The sequence below is a fragment of the Diachasma alloeum genome, unplaced genomic scaffold (genome assembly GCF_001412515.2).
Source record: "Diachasma alloeum isolate Michigan unplaced genomic scaffold, Dall2.0 Dall_scaffold_00200, whole genome shotgun sequence".
In the NCBI taxonomy this organism is placed as follows: domain Eukaryota; kingdom Metazoa; phylum Arthropoda; class Insecta; order Hymenoptera; family Braconidae; genus Diachasma; species Diachasma alloeum.
The window spans coordinates 1,910,507-1,936,320 of NW_021680365.1; the positions used below are offsets into that span (position 1 = coordinate 1,910,507).

The window sequence follows — 25,814 nt, forward strand, 5'->3', positions numbered from 1 at the left end:
GTCATTTCTCGACCCGCTCTTTCATTTGAGCCCAAAAAAACATTCATATCTTGTCTGACATCGCTGCTACAAACTCGGGCCTTCAAGTGAAAACCCGAGTTCAAAACTCAAATCCAGTACAGTGGAATCTCCATAACTGCACGCCTCCCGGGGTTTGGGTTCTCGGAATTTGCATTTATGAAAGGACCCTTCTTCGCCAGCGAAAGAGCGAGAGCGCTGAGTTAGAAAGAGATGCGATTCACGGATAATTGCACACGGCGAAGTACCGGATAAACAGAATACTATTGCGCACAGTCCTCGCGCATTGTAGATAGAGAGCTGAAGAGGTAGAGAGAGAGAGAGAGAGAACAGGCATAAAGGGGAATTGTAATGGTGGGGGACCACTTCCCCTCGTGTGGTGGGACAGCGTGCACTTACGGAGGTGAGCAGTTACGGAGGTCTCACTGTACTCATAATTTTTTCCAGAAATTCATTCAAGATTACAAATGAATATCCAACCGTTGGAGCACAAGAAACCACACAGAAAAATCTGAAGGTAAAATACGTTTTTGAAATGGCAATTCACGTTTTCAAAAACGTAATTTACGATTTTCTCAAACGGGTAAATTACGCTTTTGAGATCGTAAATTACGGTCAGAATAACGTGAATTACGATTTCAAGAACGTGAATTACGATTCTCAAAATTGGAAATCAATTCGGTTCGAAAAGCACCCACAAAAATCACAATCTACTGATTTTTTCCTACAAAATATCTTCTCCTAAATACTTCTATTGACAAAAATGCGCAAGAAAGCTCATTTTATCCGTCGATAATATTCGCTTTTCTCAATGAAGTAATCAATTGAAAGTACTGAAATTAAGTCATAAAAGTACTTGAGAGAAGTTCAAAAATTACTTTTCACCAGTATCTTTGGTACTTGTGACAAGTACTAAAAGTACTGGCCGAAAGTGGTGAAGCTACTTCCTCCCAGTACTATTTCTACTTGATCGGTAGAGGTGGTACTTCACTCAAGGCTACAAAAAGTACTTGGGGCAAGTATTTTTCGAACTTTTCACAAGTGAACTTCCCCAAGGTACTGGTCGATACAGCTGAGAAGTACATTTTTCTTTGGATGTAGGGACTAACTTTTGGTTCCGACTGCCTTCTGACATACCTTAAGAATTACTATGTTCCCACACTAAAAAATAATTTTATATTCTTTCCGTGTGAGGTATTCACCCACTGCAAGGTCGTCATCTAAACTTGGAAAATGATAATTGCCTTTAAAAAACTCTGTTATCTCCTCCTCTGCCGGTTGACTATTTTCAGTAGTAGACCAGTTTGATGAATAAAGTGGTAGTGGGATTATTTTGGAGGTAGGAAGTGTAACTGAATCTCAAACCGGGCGAGTCTCTGGCATACCTTTGGTCTTGTATACCTGGAGGAGCCATGAGCCTGGTTTGGGCCAACGCCAATGCGTGCCCCGTTGCACTCGCCTGGCTTTTTTTTATGCCCCCATCCCACATATCCTCTCACTCTTGTAATGATAGTTATAGTTATCTTGTACCCCCTCTGTCCCTCGCACTGTCCCTTTTCATAGACCAGATGATAATATTTTAGTTTCATTGGAGAATGGCTTGTTGACATTGTTTATGGAGTTACCCCACACTGCATTGACGTAGACATGTACAGAGTTTATGGAATTTGGTAGTGAAGTGGGAGTCGAGGTGATGATGCTAGTCGTGTCGATAAATTTTTCATTGGAAATTAGAGAAGTTGATTATTTATCTCAATGAAAATGTGTCAATTATATGAAATAAATGATTCATTAATTATAAATGAAGAATTGTTTCATGTTAATGAATAGGTTCTCGTAGCCTTTGAAAGCATTATTCCTGATGAAGGCTTCGTTTGCAATATTGAAACAATATTGGGTTATTTTTTAGATTTATTTATTTGATTTGAGTGAAGTTTGTTTAATTTAGATAGAGGAGTTCTCTGGGTGTTTGAAATTAGTTCTTGGGGAATGTCTTGGCAATTCTGAAGATATTTTCGGAAACGTGATTTTTAGGTGGAATTCATTTATTGTCTGTAAGTTTTTAAGTCCGAAGGAGATGGATACATTTTCAAGTCAATAATTTTTGTTGAAAGAAAAGAGCGATAGACGTATTGATATATTTACTGAAGAGAAAGATCTTGAAAATTTACAATATTTTTGAGAGATTTCCTCTAGAATATTGGATTTTTTACTAGACTACTGAAATTATTTTCAAAAATGTCATATGAATAGAGAAAAATATAAAAATTTTTTATCCCACAATATTTTTCAAACAATAATTTTTAGGTGAAATTGACTTATTGTCAGCAAGTTTTTGGCAAATATCGTCGAATCTAAAGGAGATAGATAGATTTTCAGGAAAACATTCGTTGCAAAGAAAAGAGAACTACAAAAATGTTTTCAAAAAAATCTTAATATTTCTCACGAACAGTAAGATCCCAGCAATTTCCCTGAATTTGAATCATTACAATGCAATTTTTCCTTAAAATATTGCATTTTCAATTACAATTTGAAAATTAATCCTTCAATAAATTTACTAAAAAAGGTGACGTTTTTATGAAATTTTTTCTAAAAATATAATTTTTGAAGAATATCTTAGCAGTAGAAAAAATAGTAACATTTTTAATTCCAACCCATTTTAAAAAATGTGATTTAACATTAAAATTGATTTAGTACCCCTGAATTTTAGCAATTGCAATAAATCTAGTGAAAATGAAAATATTTTTAGAAATTTTTGCTTGAACAATTCCAATTTTCACTAGACTTATTTTCATGTTCTCATCGTGAGAACATTTTCTTCGTGAGAGTTACAATTTTTTCCTCGAATTCCTGCAGTTTTTCTGAGATATGATATGATTACAAAATCAATTTCGTTTTGGATAATTGTCTTACCATTGAATTCGTTCTTGTAAACACCTGTTTTGTACAGCAAAAAAAACTGCTCACGAAAAAAATGCCTACCACTAAAACCTACCTCCCGAAAATTCATGGTCCACACGCTGACTCATCTCGTTTAATCCCTTCACTGCCAAATTATTCAACTCATTCCACTCCGAATTATTTCATAATAAATAGTTTCTCTGCACGAATGAATTTAACCATTATTAAACTGGGGAATTTCTGCTCTTTTCGTCAGAGAGAAAAGCGATGAGCATCGCATAAATGCACAGACCTAGGACATCATGAGGGGAAGAACGCCGTTGGCGGATGACACCCCAAAGAGGGCTCCGCCTGTGCCCAGGAGAGGTGAGTTTAGTTCTCCCCTCGACCCCAAACCAAAATGCACAAATACAAAAGAACGTAATGACTCAAGCCTTAGAACAAACAGAATGGACATGAAAAACTGATATTAATCAAGTTGTCGGACACTTATTATCATATTCATACACGGATAGAAAAAATAATTTTTGCTGAGATGTTTCTCTTTTGGAAAAAGTATTATCTACTTGAACCCATTTCAAATAAATAAGATCTTACGGTGAATATCAATTATTTCTTCTTGAGCTACATTTACTTGAACCAAATAAAACAGTTCTTGGCGTCAGTTCTATTTTTTTAAACCTAATATAATCTCCAGTCGAGAAATTTTCTACTTTTATGAATTGATCAAAAATTCGTGCCTAGGAGATGATTACATTGAGGAATGAATTCAATGTTGTTTTCTCGAATGAAGCCCATCTTTAAGGTGTTTCGGTTGGAAATCCAGCTAACAATTTACAGGTAAATTTTCGGATATTTACCGGTCTTGCTGGGGACTTTTAGATGGCATCCGTAAAAATTGTTCCCTGGGAAGTCAAAATAATGAAAACAAATTGGAGAATTCATGGGAGAAATTTCTAAGTATGCTGCATCATTGAGAATTCTTGCACATTTTCTTCAGATCTCAGTTTCAAGAAGAAAAATAATGAAATTTGGATGGTTTTGTAACCCCTCCGGCTATAACCTCCGAGGTTACCCCACTCTCAATTAGGGGAATTTCCATGGCACCCAAAAAAATAATGAACTATTGAGGAAAAACTAGTGGGTGATAAATCAAATCTTTCTTGAGAACACGTATGTGTTTCAGATTTTTTTCAGATTTCATAAGAAAGTTATTTGAACAAATGATTCGGAAAATTATGAGTTTCGGGGCAATTACACCCTCACGCGCAGGCGCGTGATTCAAATGTCAGTGAGCATCATGGGAAAGATATGGGTTGGACCATGGAACTGAGAGAGAGGAAACACTTGGCAGGTTTACCAACTCGAGACGCATTTTAATATTATTTCAATAATTAGAAAAACATCCAATAAAAATTATTTGTCACCCGTAGATGATGAGAAAATAATCCATCAATCTGATAAATAAAATCAGTGTTCAAAAAATGTTCAAATGCACACTTAAATAGTTACTTGAAAATTGGAAAATTTCGTGCTCAGCGATTGAATCAGGGCTCGGGAACAACAAGACTCCCCTTCCGTTTCACCCCCCGGTGATCTACACACGAAACACCTTAAATTGAGCTTTCCGTACATGACATTGAACGAAATTTGCGCTATCCAAGTTTGTGTTAAATTGCCGTAATCTGTGATTCTGTTATTGTAAACTAATGCGATTGTTTTAATCTCAAAGCCTTTTCGATATATGAAATGTTCACTTGAATTATAATTTACTTGGAACACCGTATGATCGTGTTGATTGAGATAACAACGCATTTAGTCGTGAGAATAATTTTCATTTTTGAGTAAATCAATGAATTTCTGGAGTTGGCAAACTTTTGGTTGGAAAGAAATCAAATACTCTCATTTTTTTTCTCGTTGTTGCGACAAATGAAAGGAACTCCAATTCTAGAGAAGTTCAGTTTCCCCCAATCAAATGTAACTTAAGAAGAGATAATTGGTATTCACTATGAAATCATGTTTATTTGAAAATTAACAACCAAATGATAGTTGGTTGAAATCACATTCTCTTGATAGAAGTAATTTTTTCTGTCAGTGTACACTGTTAAAAATTTCCATTGAAATTTTCTAACTGGAGGGCGAAGCGCCCGTTCGCTAGTAATAAAAATAAATCGCTGTATATTAAATATTTGGAATAGGTGAAATAGCAATTTGAAAAATTTTGCCATCATTTCTCCCACAAAAAACATTTGAAAAACTTATTGAATAGAATTCCCAAATATCGAATGAAACGTGGAAGTATGAAGTGTTGTTTTTTCAATAGTATTTTTTTTTATCGTTATTTAACATCGCTTCGATTTATTTAACATCGCTTCGCACCGATTAGGGTATGCTGCGATGATGATCAAGACTTTAAATGATTAGATCTCACCATTCTACCCGGCCGGGTTTTGAACTCGAAACCTTTCGCACGTGAGGCAACGAACTTACCCACTGCGCCAAGCCACCGGACTTTTCAATAGTATTGATTCAGTACGAACATTTTCACTTGGCATTCTGGTAATAATTGAATTATAATGATCACTGGCAAACCAACCCAGCGAAAGACTATTCATCTATGAATTAATCCAATAAAAAAAACCAATCAATGAAATTTTGCATCCCTGTAGTCATAGCTTTAATCAAAGTCTAATTATTTTACTTGAAATGTTTGGAATAGTTAATAACAATTTGATCAACTGTGTTATTATTTATCCAGCAAGAAACACTGAAAAAATTATGAAACACCATTGCAAAATGAATGAAATGTCGAAGTTGGAAGTCCTTTTTTTAATAGTATTGATGCAGTACGAACATTTTTTATTGGCATTCTTTTCATAATTGAATTCCAATGATTACTGGAAAACCAGTCAAGCGAGAGACCCTGCATTTGTGAATTAATGCAGTAAAAACAAGTGGATAATTGCATTTTTTAATAAACGAGTATAATTACTGTTGCTAATAAATTAGCAATTTGCTTAGAAATTTCGCAACTTGATTGAATTTTCAGTGGAACCTGAATATTCAGCAACAAAATGACATAAATGTCCATTTTTCCCTGAATTTTTCTGATTTTTCTGAATTTTTCGCAAAATAATTGAATTGAACAATCAAGTATTATATTGATTTTCAGATCATTCGAACAGAAAATCAATCGAATATTTGATATCAATTTCAGTGGTAATTGAACACGATAATAATATCTAGGATTTGGCACGGAAAATTCAGACGATAATTTTAACAGTGTGTTAAAGCACGAACAATACTATTGATGTTTTCCGTTCACACGCGTAACTTTAATGCATTCAATAAATTTTATCTCAATGAGCCCCACAAGTACAATCGTGTTTAATACAATCTTCAGTCGAGTCATTTGCCCCAAATGAATGGGATTTTATTTCGTATTCATCGCTGATATCCCTATTACACTAGTTATTTACACATTTCTGTTGCTAATTTTCGTGTTACCATGCGACACTGGGCTTTCTCGTTACTCATTCTGCCTCTCTTTCCCTGTGGGGGCTATACTTCCTCCCTTTTTCCCCCTCTAGTAGACCCCTCCGCCATCTCTGTATCTCATGGGCGGTTTGGTCGATACACGTCACATACGCACACCAGTGCATGCTCCTGGAGCATTTCGAACGCTATTATTTTCCTTTCCCATACAACAAATCCGTGGGATTAAATATAAAAAAGGTGTCCGGCTCAATGTTTATGTAGCTTGAGAGAATCGTTTTAGGGGGAACCGATGAGAGGATTTTGTCGTTATCAGGGTTCGTTATACGGAGAAAAAAAGTTGGAGAGTAATTACCAAACATGTCGAGTAATTGTGGAGCAGAATCGATTTCTACACTGAGAGAAAAACGAAGATGCACTGTGAACAATTTTTGTTTACCCCTAGACTGCACTGATAGAATGATTCCTTTATTCCAAACGAGATTAACTATTAGCTGATGGTAGAGTTGAATATGACCAAATGAATATTCGTTAATAGTTAACGAATGGTTCACTTGAATGGCGAAAGTCAAGTCAAACAAGGCTCCTCAAATATACATTCGTTAACTATTAACGAATGAACATTTGGTGGGACCGAATAGACCCTAACCTCCAACCAAAATCCATTCGCTAACAATAACTAATCCGTTCTATCAGTGTGGTAACCATGCGAGGGCATTGCCGCAACACGTCGTTTTATTCACCTAGCCATCGACTGGTTGACCGGAAAATTTTTAGAAAAATTGAAATCGTCAATTGAAGTAGCTGGAAAATTCTAGTATTTTTTCTTCAATATTGTATCCTTAATTCTGAGAGAAAAGAAATTATTTCCAACAGGTGAACAATTTTTCCCGTGTCAAATGAAATTGCCTGTTGCGCGACGTTGCTGGGAACTCGCGAAACGCGCCCGGGAAGTGTAGAGTGGATTCGGCAACGCTGGAGTCTAAATAACACGGCGGCACTCTCCCGCGAAGATGACTAAAGTCGCATTTTCCCGTCAGATGACCAAACTAGGGTTAACATTTCCGGTACACATGTGGGAAATTTCGACACCCAAAAAGAAATTACTTTTGATCAGTAGAAAAAGGCTCATTTTTGTACTTCCTCGAAGTTACAAAACAACTTGATGCAAGTATCATGCGTCAAGTACCTGTGTACTGGTGAGAAGTACCTCAGTACTTGTCACAAGTATTCTGTTACTTGGGACAAGTAAAAAAATTACTTACTAAAATTAAGAACTCAAAAAGNATGACCAAACTAGGGTTAACATTTCCGGTACACATGTGGGAAATTTCGACACCCAAAAAGAAATTACTTTTGATCAGTAGAAAAAGGCTCATTTTTGTACTTCCTCGAAGTTACAAAACAACTTGATGCAAGTATCATGCGTCAAGTACCTGTGTACTGGTGAGAAGTACCTCAGTACTTGTCACAAGTATTCTGTTACTTGGGACAAGTAAAAAAATTACTTGTACTGCGTACCTAGCTGGTTCTTTTCAAAAGTACCAAATAAACTCAATATAAGTTGAGTATAAGAACTCAAAAAGGTTTTTCTACCTCTTCTAAAAACCGAATTTCGTAAAAAATTCAAAAATCCAACTAATTCCCTTTTTGTGAGTAATAAAGTTGAGAAGAAATTGAAAATAATTTTTCGAAGTCTTTTAAATGTTGATAAAACAACAATCATTCATTGTTCTAGTAATCAATTGGAAGTACTGAAATTAAGTCCTAAAAGTACTTGAGAGAAGTGGAAAAATTACTTTTCACTAGTACCAAAGGTACTAGTGAAAAGTACTAAAAGTACTGGCAGTAAGTAGTGATACTACTTCCTCCCAGTACCATTTCTACTCGATTGGCAGATGTGGTACTTCACTCAAGGACACAAAATGTACTTGGAACGAGTATTTTTAGAACTTTTCAAAAGTGAACTTTCCCCAAGTACCGGTTTGTACTGCTGAAAAGCAATTTTTTTTTTTGGTGATAACGAATTCAATTGCCACTGAAATGTCAAGGAATTTCATCATTGAAAATTCATAATTTCATGGAGAAATCCGTGGAAATTCTTAATTTCAGTTTAATTATTACTTGACTGGTTAATTTTTCTCCAATTTTTTTCTCCGCGTACTACTTTAATTTGCTGTGTGCAGTGCAACATGGATAATTCAAGTATGTGCAATTCAAGAAAATCACAAAATCCCTGGAACTCGGGTCCGCAGTGGTGAATTCTGTTTTTCTTGAATTCCACATGCCCCAAATTGCAGCTGTTGACTTGCGCGCAACAAATTAAACATTTGCAGGTTTGAATTGTACATTTCAATTTAGTAGAATTCAATATGCACATTATTCCGATTAGAACATGAGAATTACAATTTCTGTAGACAAGGCGTTGATGCAAAACATCAAAGGGTGAACCAATGGAGGAACTTCATTATCTGTAATAGGCCAATTTGTCGAAAATGTGCAGAGTCGGTAGAGTACTATTAGCACCGCGCTTCTTTCGCTACTCTTTTGTAAAATCATTATGATTGTTTCACTACTCTTCCTGAAATAAAAATTAACTAAAAATACCGCGATATTAATTTTGTTTTCTCCTAATTTTCGTGGAATTATTTTACTAGAAGTTACACTTACAATGCGTTGAAATTTTCGGAATAAAAGAGGAGAAATTACTTAGTGAATGCTTCTCTTGTGCTTCTCTTTCATCACAAAACTCAGAAATTTTACTCTTTGTTTGCGAATAATTACGTTTTAATGGGCAAAATGTGAGGCAAAGAATACATTTTTCCCCTGATTATGAATAAAAATTCTTGAAACACAATTTTGCTCTCTGATTACCTAGATCGCACACTCATTTTTCGTATGCTTTTTTTCTCTGTGTGGAGGTGAAATTTGCCAACTTTGTGGTAATTCTTTTTCAACATTTTTTTATGTAAGGGAAAAACAAAGACACGGACTAGAGATGTAATGGATGCTGGGGGGAAGATGTACCGGTATTACGGTTTGAAGTTAAATTACACACAATCTCGTTAGAATATTCTCTTGCAGGCATATCGTTATTCATAATAAGTTGGTGAAGGTTTTTTTTGCGTGTCCACACCGGGAAGCCATTGAGGCAGCCTTAGGAAAAAACTACGACGCCAATCCGCAGGCATCAATCCTCTCATTTTTCTTCTCGTTTAATCTACGATTTTTTTAGCTGTGTGAACTTGGAGTCGAAGTTTGATAAATCGATTTTTTTTCTTATAGTATCGATTGTACTCAGTGAGTACCTGAACGTACCACATTCATTTTCGTTTGTATCCCGCATCCCTAGACGTAAGGGGTGCGGAAAAAATCGTGCAGCGTCGGAAATGAAGGTACGGAAAAAATTTTCATGAGTAAGGATTTAGCATGGATAGTACTTATATGTACTATATTTTTCCATTTCATTTATCAACCCCTTCAATATTTTACCCACTTCTGAAATCTTAAATGTATGAAGGACGTCAGGAAAACATACAGATAGCTTCTAAATCGTTAGTACTCGTTTGTACCAACGAAAATTATTCATTATTATTATTATTATTATTATTATTATTATTCTAATCAAATCACCTGATTCCATTTTTATCAACCGTAAAATCATCGTAATGGATACCATATGTAGTTCGTGAAGTTTTGATGTGGGTACGTCTCATCTTCCATACTTCCACTCCCATCGCAGTACAAACGGAACAATTTACTGTACATGATAATGAGACCAAGTACAAACCATTGAGAGCTTCAAAAACAGTCGTAGATTATTCAGAAAAATGATACAAACGTTTTTCTGAATTTTTCCGAGATAATCGCGAAAAACGAAATCGCCAAAAAAAATTAATTTAATTTATCTGGTATAGGGTGTAGGAAGTGGAAAAACGCAATTCTGAGCCGTCCATCTGCCTATAGGGAACCCAAATTTCCTCAGGAATCGAATGGAATAGGTTTTAAGGCTCTATCTCTCATAGTTTCCGAGATAATCGCGAAAAACGAAATCGCCAACAAAATTTAATTTAATTTATCTGGTATAGGGTGTAGGAAGTGGACAAATGCAATTCTGAGCCGTCCATCTGCCTACAGGGAACCCAAATTTCCTCAGGAATCGAATGGAATAGGTTTTAAGGCTCTATCTCTTATAGTTTCCGAGATAATCGCGAAAAACGAAATCGCCAACAAAATTTAATTTAATTTCTCTGGTATAGGGTGTAGGAAGTGGAAAAACGCAATTCTGAGCCGTCCATCTGTCTATACGGAACCCAAATTTTCTCAGGAATCGAATGGAATAGGTTTTAAGGCTCTATCTCTTATAGTTTCCGAGATAATCGCGAAAAACGAAATCGCCAACAAAATTTAATTTAATTTCTCTGGTATAGGGTGTAGGAAGTGGAAAAACGCAATTCTGAGCCGTCCATCTGTCTATACGGAACCCAAATTTTCTCAGGAATCGAATGGAATAGGTTTTAAGGCTCTATCTCTTATAGTTTCCGAGATAATCGCGAAAAACGAAATCGCCAACAAAATTTAATTTAATTTCTCTGGTATAGGGTGTAGGAAGTGGAAAAACGCAATTCTGAGCCGTCCATCTGTCTATACGGAACCCAAATTTTCTCAGGAATCGAATGGAATAGGTTTTAAGGCTCTATCTCTTATAGTTTCCGAGATAATCGCGAAAAACGAAATCGCCAACAAAATTTAATTTAATTTCTCTGGTATAGGGTGTAGGAAGTGGAAAAACGCAATTCTGAGCCGTCCATCTGTCTATACGGAACCCAAATTTTCTCAGGAATCGAATGGAATAGGTTTTAAGGCTCTATCTCTTATAGTTTCCGAGATAATCGCGAAAAACGAAATCGCCAACAAAATTTAATTTAATTTCTCTGGTATAGGGTGTAGGAAGTGGAAAAACGCAATTCTGAGCCGTCCATCTGTCTATACGGAACCCAAATTTTCTCAGGAATCGAATGGAATAGGTTTTAAGGCTCTATCTCTTATAGTTTCCGAGATAATCGCGAAAAACGAAATCGCCAACAAAATTTAATTTAATTTCTCTGGTATAGGGTGTAGGAAGTGGAAAAACGCAATTCTGAGCCGTCCATCTGTCTATACGGAACCCAAATTTTCTCAGGAATCGAATGGAATAGGTTTTAAGGCTCTATCTCTTATAGTTTCCGAGATAATCGCGAAAAACGAAATCGCCAACAAAATTTAATTTAATTTCTCTGGTATAGGGTGTAGGAAGTGGAAAAACGCAATTCTGAGCCGTCCATCTGTCTATACGGAACCCAAATTTTCTCAGGAATCGAATGGAATAGGTTTTAAGGCTCTATCTCTTATAGTTTCCGAGATAATCGCGAAAAACGAAATCGCCAACAAAATTTAATTTAATTTCTCTGGTATAGGGTGTAGGAAGTGGAAAAACGCAATTCTGAGCCGTCCATCTGTCTATACGGAACCCAAATTTTCTCAGGAATCGAATGGAATAGGTTTTAAGGCTCTATCTCTTATAGTTTCCGAGATAATCGCGAAAAACGAAATCGCCAACAAAATTTAATTTAATTTCTCTGGTATAGGGTGTAGGAAGTGGAAAAACGCAATTCTGAGCCGTCCATCTGTCTATACGGAACCCAAATTTTCTCAGGAATCGAATGGAATAGGTTTTAAGGCTCTATCTCTTATAGTTTCCGAGATAATCGCGAAAAACGAAATCGCCAACAAAATTTAATTTAATTTCTCTGGTATAGGGTGTAGGAAGTGGAAAAACGCAATTCTGAGCCGTCCATCTGTCTATACGGAACCCAAATTTTCTCAGGAATCGAATGGAATAGGTTTTAAGGCTCTATCTCTTATAGTTTCCGAGATAATCGCGAAAAACGAAATCGCCAACAAAATTTAATTTAATTTCTCTGGTATAGGGTGTAGGAAGTGGAAAAACGCAATTCTGAGCCGTCCATCTGTCTATACGGAACCCAAATTTTCTCAGGAATCGAATGGAATAGGTTTTAAGGCTCTATCTCTTATAGTTTCCGAGATAATCGCGAAAAACGAAATCGCCAACAAAATTTAATTTAATTTCTCTGGTATAGGGTGTAGGAAGTGGAAAAACGCAATTCTGAGCCGTCCATCTGTCTATACGGAACCCAAATTTTCTCAGGAATCGAATGGAATAGGTTTTAAGGCTCTATCTCTTATAGTTTCCGAGATAATCGCGAAAAACGAAATCGCCAACAAAATTTAATTTAATTTCTCTGGTATAGGGTGTAGGAAGTGGAAAAACGCAATTCTGAGCCGTCCATCTGTCTATACGGAACCCAAATTTTCTCAGGAATCGAATGGAATAGGTTTTAAGGCTCTATCTCTTATAGTTTCCGAGATAATCGCGAAAAACGAAATCGCCAACAAAATTTAATTTAATTTCTCTGGTATAGGGTGTAGGAAGTGGAAAAACGCAATTCTGAGCCGTCCATCTGTCTATACGGAACCCAAATTTTCTCAGGAATCGAATGGAATAGGTTTTAAGGCTCTATCTCTTATAGTTTCCGAGATAATCGCGAAAAACGAAATCGCAAAAAAAAAATAATTTAATTTATCTTGTATAGGGTGTAGGACGTGGAAAACCGTGATTCTGAGCCGTCCATCTGCCTATGGGGAACCCAAATTTCCTCAGGAATCGAATGGAATAGGTTTTAAGGCCCTATCTCTCATAGTTTCCGAGATATTCGCGAAAAACGAAATCGCCAAAGAAAAATAATTTAATTTATCTGGTATAGGATGTAGGAAGTGGAAAAACTCAATTCTGAGCCGTCCATCTGCCTGTGGGGAACCCAAATGTCCTTAGGAATCGAATGGAATAGGTTTTAAGACTGTATCTCTTATAGTTTCCGAGATAATCGCGAAAAACGAAATCGCAAAAAAAAAAAAAAATTTAATTCATCTTGTATAGGGCCTAGGAGACGGAAAAACGCAATTCTGAGCCGTCCATCTGCCTATAGGGAACCCAAATTTCCTCAGGAATCGAATGGAATAGGTTTTAAGACTGTATCTCTTATAGTTTCCGAGATAATCGCGAAAAACGAAATCGCCAAAAAAAAATAATTTAATTTATCTTGTATAGGGTGTAGGTCGTGGAAAAACGTAATTCAGAGCCGTACATCTCTCTATAGGGAACCCAAAAGGGGTTTTAAGGCTCTATCTCTCATAGTTTCCGAGATAATCGCGAAAAACGAAAGTGCCAAAAAAAATTAATTTAATTTATCTTGTATAGGGTGTAGGAAGTGGAAAAACGCAATTCTGAGCCGTCCATCTGCCTGTGGGGAACCCAAATGTCCTCAGGAATCGAATGGAATAGGTTTTAAGGCTCTATCTCTTATAGTTTCCGAGATAATCGCGAAAAACGAAAGTGCCAAAAAAAATTAATTTAATTTATCTTGTATAGGGTGTAGGAAGTGGAAAAACTCAATTCTGAGCCGTCCATCTGCCTGTGGGGAACCCAAATGTCCTCAGGAATCGAATGGAATATAGGTTTTAAGGCTCTATCTCTTATAGTTTCCGAGATAATCGCGAAAAACGAAATCGCCAAAAAAAATTAATTTAATTTATCTGGTATAGGGTGTAGGAAGTGGAAAAACGCAATTGTGAACCGTCCATCTGCCTACGGGGAACCCAAATTTCCTAAGGAATCGAATGGAATAGGTTTTAAGGCTCTATCTCTTATAGTTTCCGAGATAATCGCGAAAAACGAAATCGCCAAAAAAAATTAATTCAATTTATCTGGTATAGGGTGTAGGAACTGGAAAAACGCACTTCTGAGCTGTCCATCTGCCTATGGGGAACCCAAATTTCCTCAGGAATCGTTCCCAACGCCGGGACATAACATGGGGTCTTCGATAAATTCGTAAGTGGCACCCTAATTTTTGGTGGGACTCCGGCCACTTTTTCGGGGGATTCCTGTAAAAATTAGTGTGCCACATGCGAATTCTCCGATGACTCCCTGTTATGTCCCAGCGTTTGTGAACAGCACACTAATTTTTGGAAGGATTCTCACAAAATTACGATGTATTTTTTTCTCCGTGTATGTTCCTTCCCGTAGCGAAATGTATCATCACAACTCCATTCGTATTTGCCGCGCTTACCCCTCCACGATTTCTAACCTCGACGTTGCCGCTATTCCAAGTTGCGCACGCAGAATTCCTATTTTTCATGAGTTTTTTAATTTTCCCTTCTAGACAATTCTCCAGTGCGACCTGGATTATTTTTTTTCATGTTCCTCCATGAAAGCTCCACCCAAATGCGAAGTTTCAGGAAAATGGCGACTTTTTTTCTCTTTTTAATATTTTTTTTCCGAACACGGGTTTGAAAAGCGTCTACAAAAGTGTTTGAATTTCAGACATGAGTTTTTGCAGTGCACTTTTTAATTTTTATTTTCCGCTTTTTCAACTATTGAAGAATAACTTTTCCGTCATGAGTCTTCAATTAAAAATTCATAATTTTCTCTCACAGCTGTTTTTGAATGAATGAACAATCTCGTCTTGTGGCCAGTGATCTTATTAGTCTCCCACTGCCATTCGCATGGTTTATTTATAATACATGTCATTCCCACTTTTTTTTCTTGTATTATTCAGATGTCGAAATGTTTTTAATCACAATACTTGCACCATCCGATCACACATTGACTTTTATTGCGTATTCTCATACTAAGAATTACAGTGTAGCTTCTGTAATATGTAAATTGATGGCGGGAAGGCCTTCGGGCGATGGCCAGTTGCAAGTTTACGTGGAACAAACTACGTTAAAATAATGTAATCAGGGAGTTATTCCGTTAGGTCAACCATGCTTTTTATGGTTCTGAACATGATTCAGTTAAACCGAATAATTTAGACTGAATTTTGTAAAAATGTCGACTTCTTGTGGAGCAGTATTTTGTCCATGGTCCGCTGAATTTAGATTGTATTTCTTTATGCAATCTTCGGGTTTAATCATGAAAAGTAGAGCAATTCTCGAGCTGAGAAAGAAAAACATTCGCGTCTAGGTCATGAAAATTTCATGGAAATGGGTGTTTTCATGTTCCTGAATTGATTGTTAGACACGGGTTGGAGATGATTAAATTAAATCATGAAAATTTTTACATGTGGATGTGAAAATACTTAATTCTCCCGGATTTTCGACCTGAATCGGACATTTCATGGATAATTTCATCCAGATCAAATTTGAAGCCGCAACTTTACTAATCAGTAGCGAAGCGGTATCTCGAAATCTAAGGTAGATAGCAAAATTTTTGTTATAACCTTTCTTATAGCCCTCAATTCGCTCTACAAAAAAGGTTATTATGAATATTTCGTTACCTCCCTCAGATTCGGAGATATTTCGCGAAAACTCAATTAAGGGCTAAGTCGACTTGAACCGTTTTACCGCTTCGCTACTGAAATCATGTTGCCGGTAACTTCTACCTAATTCGGTTTAAATTCATAATGTAGACTGATTTTGTAGAAAGGAGTATTTTCTAGAGGACACTTTCTCCTTTTTGGTCATGAAAATTTCATACAAATGAGTGTTTCTATGTTACTGAATTGATTTTTATGCGCAGATAGGAGATGATTAAAATAAATTACGCAAAAAAAATTGAACAGGTAGTTTATCATGAAGATTTTTGCATTCGTTGAACGTGAAAAGATATAAACAATCTCGTTCGGATCGAATTCAAAGTCACAACTTTAACAAATCAAGTTGCTAGCAAACTGCTACCTAATTTGGCTTAAGAAGTAACGGTCCCCTTGTGTCTGTGTGGAATTCTGAATGGCGTCGTTTCCCATGATTATCGATTTTCATGGCCACACCACTTCAGGCACTGCACAATACAGTAATGAAGTGATTAAAGTTTTTGGGTTTCCAAAAATTGATAACTAGGGACACGAGAACAATTCTACAATTCAACCCATAGAAGGGGTACTTATTACTACTTAAGGATGTTTAGTAAAAACCCACATTATTCACCATAATTTTGATTTTGTCTCATATGCCATGTTCATATTTGAGCCACACGTTGGTAATAATCTTAATCCTTCCATCGGGACATCCTGGTGAGAAATTAATTTCTGAAAATCACTTCTTGTAACATTACCCTTAGGGAAGAAACGTGACCGTGTGAGCTTTGATCGAGATGTTGCATGGGTTAGACACTCAAGATATTGAAAAAAACCACAAGTCATTTACTTTAGACTATGGAGAATCTATCGCCGACGAGAACAAGTAGGGGACCGGGCCATATAGGCGTGATATCTTCGATTGATTTTCGAATTTCTCTAAGAAAAATTTGACCGCCATTAGGAGTCGAGCAACGCGACAACACCGCACAACAGCTGATCGAGGTCGGTAAAGTCGGTGACGATAATTCAGTGCTGGAAGCATATGGACACGTATAACACACACAAACATTCATCTCACTGTTACAACCCCACTACTAGCCGAAGCGTGCGATGTTGCCCGATCAAAATTCGAGTGTGACCACCGCAGTCTTCCTTTAACTATTATTTTTGAGACCGGAAAAGTACGCCATAGGACTTCTAATTTGATGAGAAAAAGAATTTGTAACATGAACGATTTATTTAGTCAATTTTATTGTTCTTTTCAACTGAGTTGTCCACTTGATAGGTTAAACATCCTTAAACGGATAATTTCGACTGAATTTTGTAAAAGGAGATTTTTCCTTTTTCTTCATCTACACTGAGAGAAAAATCTGAAGTTCGATTTACAATAAGAAAATAGTTGAGGCATTTTGGTGAACGATACGATTTTTTTTTCTATGCGGCACATCACATTATAGTAACTTCACAAGCGTAATTTTTGCAAATCAAAATGCAGTTAAACTAACCAAAGTTCAAAAGTAACCACGACAAATCTATCGTGAGGAGAACTATAAAATAGTTGCAATGACTACATTCCATTGTAGTAATTACTTCTCCGGCCATAGTTACCGTAACCCATGAAAAATTGTTGAGGACTTTTTGACTATAATTCGATGGTGATGGAATATAGTCAGAAGAATTATATTTTTCTCTCAGTGTAATCTTCCGATTTATTCGTGAAAAGCCGAAGAATTCTTAAGGTGGAGAAAAACATGTGCTTCTAGGTCACGAAAATGACATGGAAATTGGTATTTTCATGTTCCTGCATTGATTTTTATGCGTGGATACGAGAGGATTATATTAACTTACACAAAAAAAATTGAACATCAAATTTGTCAGAAAAATTTTTACATTCGGTGAATGCGAAAACATTTTATTCGCCTGGATTTTCAACATGAATCATAAATTTCACGAACAATTTCATCAAAATTCAATTCAAAGTCACAACTTTACAAATTAACTTGCCTTGTCAATTCAGTTTCCAGAAAATTCTGGGGTAAACAGAATTAAACCCCAATTAAACTTCAAACTTTTATGAATGATTGATAAAACTCTTGAATTCAAGCGAAACACCTGCGTAAGTTCACCACAACCCAATGCGAGCGTCGCTCGAACCCATCATCCCGGATTCGAAACTATTTTATGAGTTTATACGGTCGAAACATTCCAGTAAAAAAGTACTGTGGTAACATCGCAAGGGTGCACTATATATGTGTATATCCAAATACACAGACTTTTTACTCTCCGAATGAAATAAAACATGCTTCGAACATTCCCAGTAAGTTTTCCAATACATAAAAGTGCTGAAAAAATATGGTATTAAAAATGAAAATAACATGAACATCAGTACGATCTTTTATAACAGGAAAAACCGAGTAATTTTTTTGGAGTTTGCTCAGGTTGAAACACAGAATGGGTTTTTTTAATTTAATTTTTTTGGAAATTTTTATCTTCATTTTTTTTCTCGGAATTTCGTTAAACAAGATCAATTGAATTTAGATGATTTTTTTGTGAATATAGACTTTAATAGGCTCGATTCATTGACACCAATCAAAATTCAATTTGTCTTGAGGCTTGAGTAAACCTGAACGAAACACGAATTCGAGTCTTGAGAGGGTCTGAATGTAGAATTATCTGACAGAACGAAATAATACGCAAAATTTTGATAACATTTCAATTGACGATAGTACTGTGACATGAAAAAATAGAAGAAGATAATAGTGAAATAAGAATTAACAAACAGGAGGCCGAGCCTTTCTGTCAGAAGGGATGTGACCGCTACTTGATGCGTTATTTGTCTTTTTCGTTTTTTATTTCTAATTCCATTGGTAGTACACTGTTAAAATTTTTTGAAATTTCAGTAACAGATGCAGTTGAATTCTCGATATTCTGAACTTGAATTCAATTTCAGTCTAAATTGTTCATGGAATTTCGGATTCATCTTGAAAATTCAATAAAATTAAGTTTTTCATGATGAATGATCATTGAAATTTCAAGGATATTTTGGAGTTTCAAACCTATCGTGAAAATTAAGCAATACATTCAATAGAATTGTCAACAGATTGAAAATTCAGAAAAAAAGTTGCCTCAATTTTCCCAATCTTCAGTAATTTTCATTATCGTATGAACCTGAGAAATCAAATTTCATTGAATATTCAAGCAAATTGACTGATTTATGAATAACAAGATCAATGGAAATTCCATGTAAATTATTGGTTGTTAAAAATTTCAAGATTTTTTATATGAAATTTAAAGAGTAATTTTCTAACAGTGTAAGCTTCCGATTGCGTGGAAATTTTATTTTATAATTGAAAGAAACTTATTTTTTCTTGAAACAACGATATGTCATTTTATTTAAAAAACGTTTTTTACTTCAACTGCTCTATTTCAAAAAGTATTGAATCGATCAATCTGGAATTTTACACAGGAGTGCAACTCGCTGATACTAACTAGTCCTCAACATTCTAGAACTTTACCACATCCTTCACTCATGTAATGGAACGTAATGCAACTTTCAGTCAAGAAAAATAGAAAAACGCCAGTATCTCGTAAACTTTGTAGGAACGGGTATATATATTTTGAAAAAACTAGATAGGAGACATCAAGACGAATAATTAAAAAAAAATTGAAATCGGATGAATAGTTGTTGAGATATTGAAGAATATAGTTTTATACAAAAAATTGAATATCTTTAAAACTAATCATTCGATTTCGCCCATCTGAAATCCCAGCCTGTAATATAGTAAGAGCTAGAATCCTATTAAATTTCAATTTCCGATCTCAATTTTTTCAAGCGTTATCGTATTCACATCAATTTTATCATAAAAATGAAAAATGTCAATTACTGGGCAACTCGCATATCATAAGGCATATTTTGACGCCAAAAAAGTTAATTGGATATTCATTTGAAGAAAATTTTTTCGGAATCGCTGTCTCAAAAACTACTGGACCGATTGAACTGGAATTTCGCCCCGATGTGCTCCCAAACAATACCGATTATGAGGCAAAATTTCAGTTTTTTATCTATCACTTTAGTCCTTTTTTGTGAACAATTATAAATAAATTCCTAGAATTTTGCACCCACATACGGACGTACAGACAGACATTCTCTAAAAACATCATATCTCGACGTTTCATGACATTCTAAGTCATTTCCAAGCAAAATTAGAGAATCGAAAAATAGACTGGGCCCAAAGCTTCCATTCGGAAGCAAAAAAAGAGAACTCATTCGGCAGCAAATTGCTAATTTATTAGCAGCAATAACTATACTCATTTATTTTTAAAAATGCCATTATCCACTTGTTTTTTAACCCATCGAATCGTAAAATATCCTCCGCAAACAAGCATTTTCGCATTGAATTACACTTCGCTCCGCGATTACCTTTCGTACAGTAAAATTTGCCACGATTTTCTAGTTAATTGTTATCCAACTTTTCTCTTCGCGCAAGTAGGTCTTGCATTAAAATATTTTGGATTCGAGACTAAAAAACCTATCGAATAAATCGATTCCACTAGACTTGGTTTGAGAAATCACTTTCTCGTCATAAGCAAATTATCCTCATCTTTGCTCAAGCACAAAATTTCTAGAGGATGTTTTTTTTTCTCACAGTAAGATATTCTTGTCAATTTTCGAGACATGAGTTTCTTTCTACAAGTGACGACGCACTTCTCAAAAAACTTTATTTTTCTCATTGTAGAATAATCTTTACCAAACTTTACCAAACTCCGTGCAGCCGAAAATAAAGAAATCTTACCACTTGATGATTAATCCCCCTCGTAATGAATCACACGAATGCCTGCAACTCATGAAGAATTAAAAGCCCACGAGTGCCGGCGCAGTGCCGGTTGACTCCCAGCAAAGGTGGGTGAGTGTCGGGCGTCGCGCATAGCGTTCTACCCTCGTAACGATCGATTCGCAACATAGGGGCGGTAACCGACACGTTGACTGATATAGGGAAGAAAACGAGCATTCGTTGATAATTCAATGTGGGCCCTGCAGCGATTTCGTCCAATCTCGATGCCAATAGATACACCCAAAAAAAGAAAATACTTCTTATCAGTAGAAAAAGTACTTCTAATCAGTACCAAGGGGTTTCTGGGGAAAAGGCAAATTTTGCACTTCCTCGAAGTCACAAAAGAACTGGATGCAAGTATCATGCATCAAGTAACGGGTTACTGGTGAGAAGTACCCCGGTACTTGCCACAAGTACTCTTGTTACTCGGGACAAGTAAAAAAAGTACTTGTGCTGAGTACCTGGCTGGTTCTTTTCAAAAGTACCAACAGAACTCAATATAAGTAGCAATAGTATTCAAATCCAGTACTCATAATTTTTTTCAGAAATTCATTCAAGATTACAAATGAATATCCAAATGTTGGAGCACAAGTGAACGCACAGAAAAATCGGAAGGTAAAATACGTTTTTGAAACGGTAATTCACTTTTTCAAAAACGTAATTTACGATTTTCTCAAACGGGTAAATTACGCTTTTGAAATCGTAAATTACGGTCAGAATGACGTGAATTACGATTCTCAAAACTGGAAATCAATTCGGTTTTGAAAGCACCCACAAAAATCACAATCTACTGATTTTTTCCTACAAAATATCTTCTTCTGAACACTTCTATTTACAGAAATGCGCGAGAAAGCTCATTTTATCCATCGATAATATTCGCTTTTCTCAACGAAGTAATCAATTGAAAGTAGTGAAATGAAGTCATAGAAGTACTTGAGAGAAGTTCAAAAATTACTTTTCACCAGTACCTTTGGTACTTGTGAAAAGTACTAAAAGTACTAGCCGAAAATGGTGGATCTACTTCCTCCCACACTGATAGAACGGATTAGTTATTGTTAACGAATGGATTTTGGTTGGAGGTTAGGATCTTTTCGGTCCCACCAAATGTTCATTCGTTAATAGTTAACGAATGTACATTTGAGGAGCCTTGTTTGACTTGACTTTCGCCATCCAAGTGAACCATTCGTTAACTATTAACGAATATTCATTTGGTCATATTCAACTCTACCATTCGTTAATAGTTAACGAATCTCGTTTGGAATAAATGAATCATTCTATCAGTGCAGTAGTATTTCTACTTGATCGGCAGAGGTGGTACTTCACTCAAGGCTACAAAAAGTACTTGGAGCAAGTATTTTTCGAACTTTACACAAGGGAACTTCCCCCAAGTACCGGTCGGTACTGGTGAAAAGTACATTTTTCTTTGGGTGTATCACACGTCCGCGAGATTGATCGCAAGTTCGTGTATTATTCCATCGATTTCCTATTCAAGATCCGATATTCACTCTTTAATCGCACAATTATCATTAGAAAATAGAGGGATTCGGAGGGAAACGATGAGGTGGCATATCGTAGGGCAGCGGACGCTTATCGATTCTCGCTCAGCCCCTTCCACTCACTGCTGCTCGGTGACTGGACTTCCGGAAAAGCAGGGCACGGTCGAGGAAGATGAGAATTAACGAAGGAATGATAAAAAAAAAGGGGGCGAACAAAAATAATGTAACTCGTGTATTCTTTTCCACGAGAAGGAGCTTAAAGAGATAATGGTTAATAACCAGTGACCGAGTTTGAGATAATGAGGTTACTGGTGTCAGATATCAATTAGAACACATGAACGAATTGTGATATTCATTTAGAAAATTTCACAACACTGCATTGCAGTCAATACTATCACAATTCGGTAGTGGAGAGGATTAAAGATTAAAGTAAAAGTGGATGAGCGAAAAATTCCATGCCGATTGATATTTGACATTGATATTGACATTGATATTATTTAACAGAAATCTTTGAAACTAAAGAATTTGAAAATTAATTTAGCACAAATCTTGAACTATTTCTGTAAAACTTCTGAATTGAGAGCATTTCACAGTTTTTTTTTGCAGGAAAATCTTAAAATACCTAATAAAAGTAATTCATTTTCAAATTTTTACAATATATATTCTTCAATCTATTATAATCACAGAAAAAATATAAAACTTTTTTCACAGCTCACAAAATTGGCGAAGCCATCTTCAAAATAATCTGCGAGTTGAACACTAAACTTGAAATCCTGGTTTCCCATTTCACCTCTGGATCTAGACTAAAATAGAATAATACTTTTTTTATCTGCTCAACTGATCTCTCAAGCGTAAAACTCAGTAACACTCCACTGCCCCCGCTCATTTGCCCAATGTCAATTTCCACCGTTTAAAAAATCCTAAAAATGATTTTTTCAGAGGTGGCGCCAGCGGACACCCTGGGCGGTCGAGTCTCATGCACGGAGGCGAACATATCACCGTGTTTTTCATCGCTGACGGCAGTTACAAAAATGGTTACATCGACGAGCAGCGTCGATGAGCACCTGATCACCCAGTCCCCCTCGAATTACCGAAAACCTCATCATCCAGACAAGCAAGAGCCAGCAGTCACCTATTACCGTTCAGTCCAAACAACCCGGGACAAACGCAGTCGCCTGTCAAACGTCATAAACAGTCTCTACCGCAAAGTACCCCCAAACGATAGAAATAGCGTCGAGAGAAACCTCGAGACGCTTGAAAAATACGTAATGACGGTACTAAATGGCGTCATCAAGGACGCTGAAACCGAGGGAACCGATGAAAGTAGAAAAACCGACGATAATTGCTACAATGGATCTAACAAAGAATCAAAAATCATCGACGATGACGTTAAACAAGCCAATCGTTTGTCCTCGGAGCCGAGTGCTGTGGAACCTGCGATACCAAGTGTATCAATTGCCCAATCCAGTGAGAACGAAAATAATCACAAAGAGGAAATGAAAGACGAGGAAGAGAGAAAGAAGCGCATGTCAACATTAGCACTTGCATCATCCGACGATGACCCAACATCAATCACGGAAGCGGCAGTGACCAAGAAAGACAGAGTGGAGGCTGAGATCATTGACCCAAAACCAAAAGTCCAATCTCCATTAGAATTCCCCCTCGAGTATCCACCTGAGAATGCAACCGAAAAAATCCATACGATCTGCCGTGAATTATTAACAGACCTTGTAAATGAAATAAGTCAAACAATGGAGGAACAGCCAACCCCTTCAAACACTAGTCTCCAATGCAGTCTTCCCCTCGACAAAGTCGCCCCAGTCCTTGATATCTGCGATACCACCCCCCATTCATCAAAGTCCACTGTGCGACATTTGTGCCTATACTGTGATCGTAAATTTCTCTCTATATCCCTTCGTCAACGGCACACAGAGAGAGTACATCAGATCGGTGGTGGTAGACGAAGTGATAGAAATAGTAGAAAAACAAATTGCCAGTATTGTTCTGAAAAATGTACTGAAAATTTGGATGGTCTGTTTCACCACATGATTGTCAGCCATTCGGACAAATATCACGGCTGTATTCAATGCTCGACAAGATACTCAAGTAAAGAAGCACTTGTAGCACATACCAATGATACACATCCCAATGAGAGAAGTAGTGTTGGCCATCCATTTTCGAGTGAATGCGATACATCAGAGAGTTACAAGGAGACAAGCAAACGTGAGACTATTCGCTCGCAGATTAAGATGTTTACACCATTGAAATTAAACATGCTACCTCGTGATGATGCTAAAGAGGCGGGCTCTCAGGATTTTGACAGTGCATTTTATAATCACGTGTCTTGCAACATTCGTGAGAACTTGCTGCATCATTTGGACGGTAAACTTCATCCCAGTGCTAACTCGCTGGCATCAGCCACATGTTATCAGACGATTTTTTATGAGCCAACACAGGTGCAGTGCTCTATTGACATTTCCTTGACAGCTGCAACACCAGTAGATAATAAAGAATATTCCACCGGTGAATCCGAGAATTCCAGTGAATATGCACAGAGGCCGGGTAAAGTTAGTAGTTGTCATCCACGTAGAGTGTCATTTGAAAAATACAATTTTCCAAAGAAGTACGATGGAAAGGAGCCGTGGACTGGCATTGGGGATCTTAGTAAATATGATATATCGACGCAGTTGACACTGAGAAAGAAGCAACAGTTGTTAAAGGAGAAGTTATTGACTTTGGAGGCGATAAAGCATGATTTTAATTCAGAAGTATTGAGTGATGTGATAAAAGATTCAGAGGACAGTGCTGACATCTCGGGGTTGAAGAGTTTGATTGCGGAGAAGGATTTGAATGCTTTGGATGAGAATAGTGTATCGGGGACACAATTCACGAAGGAGTTTGGGAATTTTATAAGACTGAGGCGGTGGGACGATAGCCCTCCGGGGACTGTTAAGGATGTCAAGATTGTTTACGCGGAACTGACGGGTGAGTGGTCTAGGCCCAGGGTCTACATCTGCGGCGCTTGTTCATCGAAGCATCAGACCCTGAAGGATCTCGAGGAGCACAAGGTTCTCAGTCATCCGAATGTATGGTGCTCGCACTTGGAGTTCAGTGGCGATCAAACGGAGCTCGATAAGCATCTGGTGTTACCGGGGAGAGGGGTGTCGATTATGAAGGCTAAGGATGCGGTGTTGAGTGAGAAGATTTGCACCAAGTGTTTGAAGACGTGTGGGAGTCTCGCCGAACTTCACAAGCATATGTTGGAGTGCGGGGGCGATCAGACGTGGCTGCTTGGACTGTTTGGGAATGGGAAGAAAAAGTGCAAGTGGAGGCCCTTTGGGAGTAGGAGGAGACGGCAGAGGGGCATGAAGAGGAATATTCAGAATTCACAGGACTCGAAGAATCAGGTTAATAAGACGCCGAAGGAGAAGGCCGCTAGTGGTCCTAGGATTCGACCGAGTGATCGTAAGTTTTTCTCTTTAGGAAGGAATTGAGTTGAACTTGAAATTGTTTGCGGAGAAAAAGTTTCCGGTTTTCACGGTGCTGAATTCAAGAAACTCATGGCTTTAGAAGGCATGGTACTGAAATTTAGCCACTGGTTACTTAATTTCAGTGAAAAAATTCCTGATATCTCTATATTGTAAAAATCTAAATCG

The 25,814-nt window shown here is 36.8% G+C and overlaps 1 protein-coding gene across 2 annotated transcripts in view; it reads left to right on the forward strand.

Moving 5' to 3' along the window:
- LOC107035748 overlaps positions 1-25,814 on the forward strand; it is a 65,372-nt gene that overhangs the window by 21,420 nt on the left and 18,138 nt on the right. The window contains exons 2-3 of one of the 2 annotated variants that reach the window (XM_015253313.2): positions 3,176-3,285; positions 23,098-25,623. In XM_015253313.2, coding sequence (XP_015108799.1) covers positions 3,222-3,285; positions 23,098-25,623 — 2,590 coding nt within the window. In that variant the 5' untranslated portion in view covers positions 3,176-3,221. The remainder of the gene's footprint in view (positions 1-3,175; positions 3,286-23,097; positions 25,624-25,814) is intronic. The other variant, XM_015253314.2, reaches the window with a different exon arrangement.